The 10,587-nt window shown below is 37.2% G+C and overlaps 1 protein-coding gene across 1 annotated transcript; it reads left to right on the top strand.

Moving 5' to 3' along the window:
• The first annotated feature begins 6,862 nt into the window (after nucleotides 1-6,862).
• Nucleotides 6,863-7,816, top strand: LOC130832091 (olfactory receptor 5V1). Its single transcript, XM_057700665.1, has one exon. The coding sequence runs from the start codon at nucleotides 6,863-6,865 to the stop codon at nucleotides 7,814-7,816; it is 954 nt and encodes a 317-aa protein (XP_057556648.1).
• Nucleotides 7,817-10,587: the final 2,771 nt, after the last annotated feature.

Raw genomic sequence — 10,587 nt, 5'->3', positions numbered from 1 at the left:
TCTTGAGCTAGCTAACTGAAATTTAACAGGTATCTTCTATTTTATCTGGTAAATTTATCAATAACTCATGTGCCTAGTGGCTGCTATACTGGACCATGCATACATAGAACAGTTCTATCCTTGCAGTTATTGGACAGTGCTTCTGTGGAAGAAGAAAACTAAGGTAGGCAACTTGCTTTAAGAGATATTACAACCAATTATAATATAAAAAGACTGTGTTAATGGTTCAGTGAGAAATGAACCATTGGAACAAACCAGACAGTCCAGAAAAAGTTCCATGAATAAGTATATATATATACATATATATATATATATTTGGCTACATGAAAGAAGAGGACAAAAGAAGCATGAAAGAAAAACTGAATAAGAACAAACTTTTCAATCCCAGGCTTACACTTTATACAAAAATCATTTCTAGGATACTGCATACCTCAAAGTGTAAAAGAACAATAAGTCTTTCGAAAATGATATCGGGCAAGCCACCATAGTACAGTGGATTTGTCAGACTCAATCCAGAGCAGAGGCCTGACACCACCCCCGCCATGTGGTCTGCTTGGCCCCACCCACTGTGGCCTGTGGCAGGAAGGGCAACAGTCCCGGGGCTCAAAGGCTAGGGGCTAGAGAACACTGGGTCTCTTGGGTGAAGCTGTGTGGTGCTGCCCGCAGCCTGCAGCCATTCAGCTTGGCCTTTCGTGGCTAAGGCTCCTGCTCTGTGGTTAATGATCATGGTAGGTGGGGTTGACCCCGGTTTCCAGGGGCCTGTCACTGTGGACACCAACATGAGATAAGGTGAATGTGACAAATAAAACCAACATTTTACAATTCAGAAGGAAATTAAAATTTAAAAATATTAATATATTCCTTTCTACCCCCACTAAAGTTACTCTTGCTTAGGGGCTGATTTTTTTTTTCCTCTCAATTTTCTTAACTAATGCTATAGCCTCCTGTTCGGTCTCCCCTCCTTCACCCTGTTTTACTAAATCCTGTACATTATGTCTGAAATAATCAAAAAGCACATATTTGCTAAAAATGAATTGAAGCAGAGAGAGTGGGAAAATGCTTTAGATTGTTATGAGCTGTGTGTTAGGAAGAAATACATTTCTCTTGTTTCATGTGCTATCAAATGATCTGTGTCTTAGATGTCTTCGTGGACTTCCCTTTCTCCTCTCCACTGACAGTAAATGCTGTGATAGTTACCCATACTGTTGCATACACCTGCAGCTCATTCACTTTTTGTTGCTATATGGAATTCCATTATATGACTATGCCCACAAACACTTTATTCATTCAATGAGCTTAACAAATGTCTAAAGATTTGTGAAAGTAGTATTTTCACAATTTCTAGGTTAATTTTGGAAAAAAAAAATAAAAGTGAAAATTGTTCAATCTAACATAAAGGCATGTTATGAGACCTTCTAAGGGAAAGTCAAGTTTCTGGTCCAAAAACAAACCAAAATATCATGGGATAGAGATCTTAGAGACAGACCCAAGTATTTGTGTGGAAACAATATATAAGTATGGTGCTACAATAAATGATGAAAGTTTAGTAATAGTTTGGAAAAATCAGATCATTAAATGTGTGCTAAGAATAAATATAGGCATATTAGTAGAAGAGGAAACCCAAATGATTGACAACGCTCCCCCCATCCCGCTGCCAAAACATAAACTCATAGAGGAGATGTTCAAAATTGCTAGTAATCTGTTATGCAAATTAGAACAATAGTGAGCCACCACCTCACTCCCATCAGATTGACAAAAATTAGAAAGCTAGACAATGCCAAGCAGTGTAAGAAACTCTTGCGTGCTGCTGTGGATGGTGCAGGTACAACTGGGCAACATGGTAGAATTTTGAAGATCAACTTTGTGTAATTTAAAATTTGTGGAAAGTTGGTTTTGCTTTGCCCTAATTTTAATTTGTTTTTGGAGAAGTCCCCTCTGACTCTGAGGTACTTTCAGGCCAGGAGATGGTCATAAAAATCTTAGCATTATCTTTAGTTTCCCAGAATGATAAACTTTCTAGTACATGATGATGGAATGGATGGTGGAATGGATAATGGATGATGGGATTATATTCTAAAGTCATCATGGTGGCATTAGGAACTAAACTGTTTGAATATGGCTTAAGAGCATAACATGTGGATAGGGAGGGAGAGTATTAGTAGTGGTGAGAGGAGAAGTGGTCTCCAAACATTTTTGTTCCCAAATCAATTTTGTTAAAAAAAAAAAACTTTATAGCACCTACACATAAATACATTGCATGTCGTACAGAATGTTAAAATATTTTGTCTCCATTTTGGCTGAGACCTCAAAGGCTATTAGCAAATTTATTCAAAAGCAAGGTGCTAGGTCACTAAAGAAGTACATATTTAGGGAATTGAGTCAGTGGCTAAAAAGGATTTCTTTGGTGAGAACTGGTGTGCTAAGTAAGCCTCCCCCAACCACAGAAGGAAATGAGGGGGGCTTTCCCTTGACTTAAGCTGAGAGAAAAAAAGAGAACAAACTAAAGAGCTTGATTCTACCCCTGGAATTTTAGAGTCCAAGGACTAATATACTCTGATGTGGTAGAGTAACCAGAAACTAGAAAACTGCTTTTCCTCAGATGATGGGGAAAAGATGTAAGATGTTTCTCAGTGGTCAGTTATGGGCCAAAAGGTAGGAGTCTACCTGGAACAGTTTTGATTCCACATGAGACTTCCAGAAGCAGAGCTGTAATGGCAACAGAGCCACTGGAGGATGACCAGGGACTGAGACAGGAATCAGAAAGAACAAGTCTCAGGACTTTTGCTCAGAGGTCTCAGAGGTTTGTCTCTAGGGTCCTTAGAAAAGTCCACAAAATGTGGGGATCTTCTGCACCCAGGGAGCATCATCTTTGCCCACTCTAGTCCCTTGCGTTGGCCTTCGGAATTGAGAAGACTCCTGGCATTCAGGCAGAAGACCCCTCATTCAGAGAATCTATCAGCACAGACTTTCCAGGGTCCGGTAATATCTGTCACTTCCTTGTGTTCATAAAAGCAGTCCTGCGTTAGGTTCTATAAGTCTGAATGGTGCTCTCTGCTCTTTTGGTATATGTTTGATCACAGGTAAGTTATTTTTTAATTGCTCAGCTATAGCTCTACATCTCTTAGAGATATATTTTCTATGTCTTGCTCTTTGGATGAGAGACTAGGTGAGTGAGAAAGTGGAATGTAATGACCTGGGAGGTTCCAAGGGAGGGAGTAATCGAACCCTCTGTCCCATGCGATGGGTGGTGGGCTGAGTGTGTGTGTGAACCTGGAAGCTTCTGTTATTTAGGGTATTTCAATATCACTCAGAATGGCCCTCTGCTGGCTTACTGACTCTTTATTAAATAAAGAACAGAAAGGTATGGCCAAAGTCTGACATATGTCAAATTCTGTTTTACTTATCATTTTATTTCTAGCACAAGCCCCCATGCCTGACAAAGAGAAAGTTCTCAAAATATATTTCTTGAATATAATAAGCAGCATGGGTTAGCCTAGTAGATTCATCTAATTCCCCCTCAAAAGTGGAAGGAAATGTTGAAAAAAGTGAAGGCAGAGATTAGCAATGATGGAAAAAATGGGATTATAGAACCGGATTTTGGGGGGTTTCTCTGCTGATGGAATGAAATTTGTGCTAGATAATTCATTTGGTCCTGGTAATGTGAAATATTACATTATGGGAATTTAATATTTTTTCTAACTTGTTTGCTCCTTTTACTGAAAATATCCACAGTAGATCACAGGGAAAAAAATGCAGCAACGAAAACAAAAACACAAATAAACATCTTTTCAAATTTAGAATTTAAATACATATATTTGTGTACAGGTCAGGGCAATCAATGAAGTGTATTGTTTTAATTAATACACAATATTCATCTTCATTTTTATGTTTAGTTTATCTCTTTAGCTTCTATACTTTGCATCAAACTGCAAAATCAATTTTTCTCCTTGAATTAAAACTCGAACTTTTAAACTAGGGGATTCTCTGTATTATTATTTTAATTTTATCAGGCATTTTTATTAGCTGACTTAAACCAAACTCTAGAGCAGTATCCTTTAATGACACAAATATGAACATTTAAATTAATTTACAGCAGGACCAGGAAATAAATAATTATACTGAGTCCATTGTTCAAAAAATATTCAATTAAATACCAAATATTTAGTAAAATTAGATTTAGCTATCAGGACACTGCAGGCATAGCACATTGCTATTAACAGTCAGGAATACAAGTGATCAAAGTCTGAAACTAATTGAAATAACCCAATTGTGTGAATTTAAGTGGTACTAAAAGTACTTTTAAAGAGCATTTTATTGTCATCAATTGAGTATAATTTTTAGCACTCAATTGAAAGTATATTAATTTGGAAGAGATAAATCTTTTCTCTTTTTTTTTTTTTACCTAATGGCTGCAGAATTCTACCAGATGTTTACTTACTGAGACTCAGTGCTTTCATCTGGAAAGTGGGAATGATAGCATTACTTATCTTAGAGGATTTATGTAAAGAGTCAGTGAGATGCTGGGTAGAAAGTGTTCAGAGATATTACATGCCCTTCTCTACAAAGCAATAATTTGTCTACACAGACCCTGAATGCTACATTAGCCAAATAACTCTTGAATTTTCCAGACTACACACCAGCACAAGAGGAGTCTCTAATTTATTGGGATGAGTGTCTTTAAAAGTTTATTAAAATACAGGAAAGTTAACCCCCAATTCAGGGAATCTAATTTAGTATGCTTATTACTGAAATTTATCATAACAAAAATAACACAATTATCCATTAATAAGGGTGGATATATAATAAGTTTGCTGTATTCATATGAAGACTTGTATATAATTCAAACCTCATGTTTCAGGAGAATATTTACTGCCATGAGAAATTATCATAATATAGTGCTTAAGGAAAAACTAGATTAGAACATGTATTTTCTGATCCCCATTTTGAATATTTTATGCATGGAAAATTGATTAGAAGAACACATGCCAAACCATTAGTAGAGGTTTTCTCAGATGGAGATATTAAGCATTTTTAATGTTTTAATTTTATTTTCTATATATTCTAAAACAAATACATTAATTTTATTCAGAAAAAAATAGAAGATAAAATCATTGGAAAACCCTATCTAAAGGTAAACATTGGGCATGTTCTCTACTATATCTTTTAAAGTAACTCTAAAGCACTCTACAATATGAAAAAAGAATTCTTGAATTTTGATTTGTCTAGCAATTTAGGAACTGGAGAAGTCACTGGTAAAGAATGAACTGGGAATTTAAATTCAAACTCAAAGTATCCATAATTATCAGTGTAGCCAAGACATTAGATCATGTTAAGCTTATAACACTTCTCTTTGGCACCAATAACTTAGTAAGAAAGTTAGGAAATATCTTGAAAATATTGATAAGATGAACTGTTACTCAAGTGAAGTGACAAAGGGTTTTTGGACTGGGCACCAAAACTGGTTTTTCTTAGTCTTCACGATTGAGCAGAAAGATGTCAGGAAAGCCTGGAAATCTCAGAGTTAAGAGCAAGAAGATAGATGCTAGAGGAATATGTAGCAAATACCCCATTATGCAAAGTGCAATATTGCCCTATGTGAAACTGTTTCACAAAGTTTCATGAAGAGGGGAGAGGTTTGGGAGTAGGGTGGGGGGGGGCGGGGGCAAGGAGAGGGAAAGAAGAAGGGAGGGACAGAGAGAATACTAGAAGGTTGTCCAAAAACATGCTTCAGTAAATATACATCTGAAGGCAAAATAAAGCACAGTTTTAAGTAAGGTTGACCAATAAAAGGAATATATCCTGTCACTATCATTTCCTTGATTCACAGTTGAAATTGCTAAAGATCAGGACACATGTTTCTCTGAGTTAGGTAGGTTATACTCCCAAAGCAGTCTTCAGTCAAACACTGGCAGGGAAGACGAGACCCACTTGCCATTCTAGGTCCAAAAAAAAAGGCTGGAGATATGGACTTAGACAGAACTAGGTTTGGGCCCTCTCTAGTGCTCACTGGCTGTGTGATCTTGAACACATTGCTTAACCTCTCTGAACTTTAAAAATATCATCTGCAAAATGAGGATGATGACACCCATTCTGAAGAGCCGTCATGAATAGGAAAGCTAAAAATACGAGATATATGTTACAACAGTGTATAATATCTAGAAAGCTAATATGTTCCCTTCAGTCTAAAAATATTCTCTGTACTTAGAAGAGGTCACAATAAGCCAGAATCATGTTTATTACCTGTTTCATCAGGTCTCACAGATAGGAACCGTAATGGAATTTGTGTTGACACCCTAACCATCTTCTCATTTGATTGACCTAAGAAAGAGGTGGAAAAGCCTTTTAGTGCCCATTATCTCTCACACGTCCTCTTCAACCTCTATAAAATATAACTAATTACATTTTATATCAGCATTCAAGAATGGAAAGGGGGAGCAGGAATGGCTTTAAAGAAGCTAATGAATTCCAGAGTTTCTTCTGTAAACTATTCTGCAACACATATTCACACGTTACCAAGAAAATTCCCGTGGACCTGACCCAGCCTTTATTAACAGAGGACGCTTAGGATGTATGGTGCCCCTTTGTGAGTTTCTTTCTGGTCAAACACTGTCCGTGCTGTATACTTTCAGAGATTTTATTTTCAAGTGAAACATTGGATGTACTTACAACTGTGTTTGGTGATAGTTATGAGTAAGAGTTGCTAAGGGATGCTACTTCTCAGGGTTGGAATCTGATACAGATGGTGATGATTTTTATTCACAACACTTTTGTTTTCTTGTTTTGCAGACCATAGCTACTGCATTTGATTATTTTAATCTATGCTTCTCTTTGTCCCTGTTGCAAAAGGGAACCAGGCAACATCATGGAAGGAAAGAATCAAACAGCTCTATCTGAATTCATCATTTTGGGATTCTCCAACCTAAATGAATTGCAGTTTTTACTATTCACCATCTTCTTTCTGACTTATATCTGTACTCTAGGAGGAAATGTACTCATTACCTTGGTGTCTATGGTTGATCCACATCTACATACACCCATGTATCATTTTCTAAGGAATTTGGCCTTTCTTGACATCTGCTACACCACTACCAATGTTCCCCAGATGATGGTGCATCTTCTATCAGAGAAGAAGAGCATTTCCTATGGGGGCTGTGTGGCTCAACTTTTTGCATTCATTTTCTTTGTAGGATCAGAGTGTCTCCTCCTGGCAGCAATGGCATATGATCGTTACACTGCAATCTGTAAGCCCTTAAGGTATGCGGTTATTATGAACAAGGTCCTGTGTAGCCAGTTAGCAGCCTCGTGCTGGACTGGTGGTTTCCTCAACTCAGTGGTACACACAGTACTGACATTCCGCCTGCCCTTCTGTGGCAACAACAAGATTAATTATTTCTTCTGTGACATACCTCCTTTGCTGCTCTTGTCTTGTGGGGACACTTCTGTCAATGAATTGGCCCTACTATCCATTGGAGTCTTCATTGGTTGGACTCCTTTCCTTTGTATTGTTCTTTCCTACCTCTACATAATCTCCACCATCTTGCGGATCCGATCCTCAGAGGGGAGGCAAAAGGCCTTTTCTACCTGTGCCTCCCACCTGGTCATTGTCCTTCTCTATTATGGCAGTGCCATCTACACGTACGTACGGCCAATCTCAACTTACTCGCTGGAGAAAGACAGACTAATCTCAGTATTGTATAGTGTTGTTACCCCCATGCTAAACCCTATAATTTACACATTGAGGAATAAGGATATTAAAGAAGCTATGAAAACTGTGGGGAGAAAGTGGCAGCTGCCAATTCTCTCTTTTGATACATGATCTTCACTTATCTGTGGTCAATTATCTTTTACTATTAGAAAATTAACTTTTTCATCAGCCAGCTGTTTCTAGTGCCACTTGGTTGATAAGATAATTCAGTGTAACGACAGATATTGAACAGTTGGCACACTCAAACCTAAGTGTACATATTCTTGAGCTTTTTTTAGTCCTGTGCAAAAAACATTGATGTTACTCTTTTTAGACACTTTGTTCTTGCTGATACTGTCCATTCCTGAATCCTTCATCCCAAAGATGGTGTCCCTTTCTCATGCAAAATTGGTTATAATGTTTAAGGAAACTGTATTCACATTTGCCCATCACTTAATCAGATAATTTTAGTCTTTTTGCGTCAGCACGTATTTCTCATCAAATATTACAAAAGTGGGAAAGAGCCAAGGTTTAATCTTGGATCATATGTTCTTCTGTCTCAATGTAGTCTACCTCTTTCATTTTCCTTCCTTCCTTCCTCTCTCCCTCCCTCCTTCCCTCCCTCCTTCCATCCTTCTTCCTTCCTTCCTTTTAAAAATTTAAAAATTTTTAAACTTTTAAAAGTTATTATTTAAAATTTTTTATTGTCGTAAGAACACTTAACCTGAGATCTACTCACTCAACAAATTTTTAAGCACACAATACAATGTGGGGAAGTATCGTTAAAAGGATATGCAGTTTCAGTGATGGCAGATAGTGTGGAGATCTGCTGTAGAACATTGTGCCTATAGTTAACAATAATGTTATATTGTTTAATTATAATCCTATGCCACTGATTCTCATTTTGTAAATGTACAGCTTTTACTCGCATTCTAAATTCAGTCATGTCTTATAAGCCCAAACATTGTTTTAATTCAAACTGATAATCCTTATATCAAAATCAATTTTCATTCTTTTTAAAAAATGAGTGCCAGTATAATTCTCATATCCTGTTTCTACCTCATTAATTTTCTTCCCTTTCTGATGCTTTTCCAGTGATTAGTTCAGAGCTCTGAACAAAGGCAGCATTTTATTAAAGCTGTAGCTGTTGACTTTCAGTATACTAAAGAAAATAAGTAAATTAATATTAAAAAGGAGAAAAATAGAATGCACATAATAAACCCTATGGAAATAAATCCCAAAACAAATATGCCAGCATACCACTGGAGAGGTTTACAGACAATTTGAGCTTTTTCTTCTCAGAACAGAATAAGGACAGTAAGAACTACAGAGACTGAGAGTGAAAAAGAGGAAAGAGAGCCAGTAATCAATGATGTTATGTATCTGAGAAATGGGAGCAGCTACAACATGGAGCACAGGTGCAGGGCTCACCTCCGTGACAGGAAAGAAGCAGGAAATGATAAGTATACACGTGGATTTGTACGCTAAAAAGTGATGGAGTTCCTGATCGATGGTTTGTTTTACTTTGTAAAGTAAGAAAAAAAATCATTTAATTATAACCTTTTTATAAACCTGTAATGTCACCACTAATTTTAATTGAGATTCAATATTTATACAATAAAATATACAAAATGTAAGTGTACATTTAGAAAAGATTTTACTACTGTTTTCTAATGACTCCAATCTAGATTTAATTCACATTCATCACTCCGGAAAGTTTCCTCCATGTCCTGTTCCAATCAATCCTCCCACCCCCTCCAGAAACAACCACTCTTTAGATTTATAGCATCCTATCTTAATTTTGCCTGTTTTCTAGAGTTTCATATAAGTGGAATCATACAGTATGTATTATTTTGTGCCTAGTTTCTTTTGATTAACATACTTCTAATATTCTTCCATGATTTTGAGCATATCAGTAGTTTTGTTTATTGCTGAGTAGTATTTCATTGTATGAATTTACTATCACTTATCCTTTCAGCAGTTGATAGACATTTGGGCTGTTTATAGTTTTGGCTATACAAATAAAGCTTTTACAAAAATTACTGTGCAAGTTCCTTGACAGATATGTGTTTGTTTTTCTTGAGTAAATAGCTAGAGGTGAAATGGCTGAGTCATAAGGTGAGTATGTATTTAACTTTGTTAGAAACTGGCAATAAATATTGCAAAGTGGTTATTTCATTTTATTCTCTCACTATCAGTAGATGAATTCCAGTTGTTCTGTGTCCTTGCCAACACACTTGATATTGTCAGTTATTTTTAAAGCAACAAAGAAAATTAATTGGCTCATGTAACTGAGAAATCCAGAGGAGATGGACTTCAAGTATGGTTGCATCAGGGCTCTGGCCCCATTTGTGATCCTCTTGGATCTGCTCCCATCCATGGAGCTCCATCCTCAGGCTACCTTCTAGCATCACCCAGGGTTGCAGGTCTCCTTCTTTTCCCAGGGATAAAGTTAGACCCCTCCCCCTCTCCAATCCCATAAGCATTGTAAAAATGTTTTGGCGCTTTGTCTGACTTGATCTTACTTGAGCCAATTCTGCCTCTTGGAGTGTCTGGTTCTAAATGGCTGTTTAAGCAGATGGAACTGATGAGCACTTCTAAGAGATACTTGGGCCCCAGGACTCACTGGAGTCAGAAGGATTTTCTGCCAAGTTGTTGGAGGAGGTAATTGAAATGATGTGATCACCAGTTGACTCTAGAGCTGGACTCGTCAATCAGATCTTCCTTTCTCCCTCCCCTGTCCTTGGAATGTCAGTTCTGCCCACTGTTCCCACAGTGGGAGTCTGATTTCAAAGTTGCAGCCTTGAGAGAGCAATGTATTGCTGAGACATCTGGATGGTATACATGACTGAACTCAGTTAAGGCCTCTGTATAACCTTTTAAGATTCTGGTGGGCAGGTGCA

The sequence above is a fragment of the Hippopotamus amphibius genome, chromosome 11 (assembly GCF_030028045.1).
Source record: "Hippopotamus amphibius kiboko isolate mHipAmp2 chromosome 11, mHipAmp2.hap2, whole genome shotgun sequence".
In the NCBI taxonomy this organism is placed as follows: domain Eukaryota; kingdom Metazoa; phylum Chordata; class Mammalia; order Artiodactyla; family Hippopotamidae; genus Hippopotamus; species Hippopotamus amphibius.
This window is presented reverse-complemented; position numbering and strand designations above follow the sequence as displayed.

Bases quoted from the DNA above. Each gene is read 5' to 3' on its own strand.
- LOC130832091 (XM_057700665.1), top strand. From the start codon at position 6,863: ATGGAAGGAAAGAATCAAACAGCTCTATCTGAATTCATCATTTTGGGA.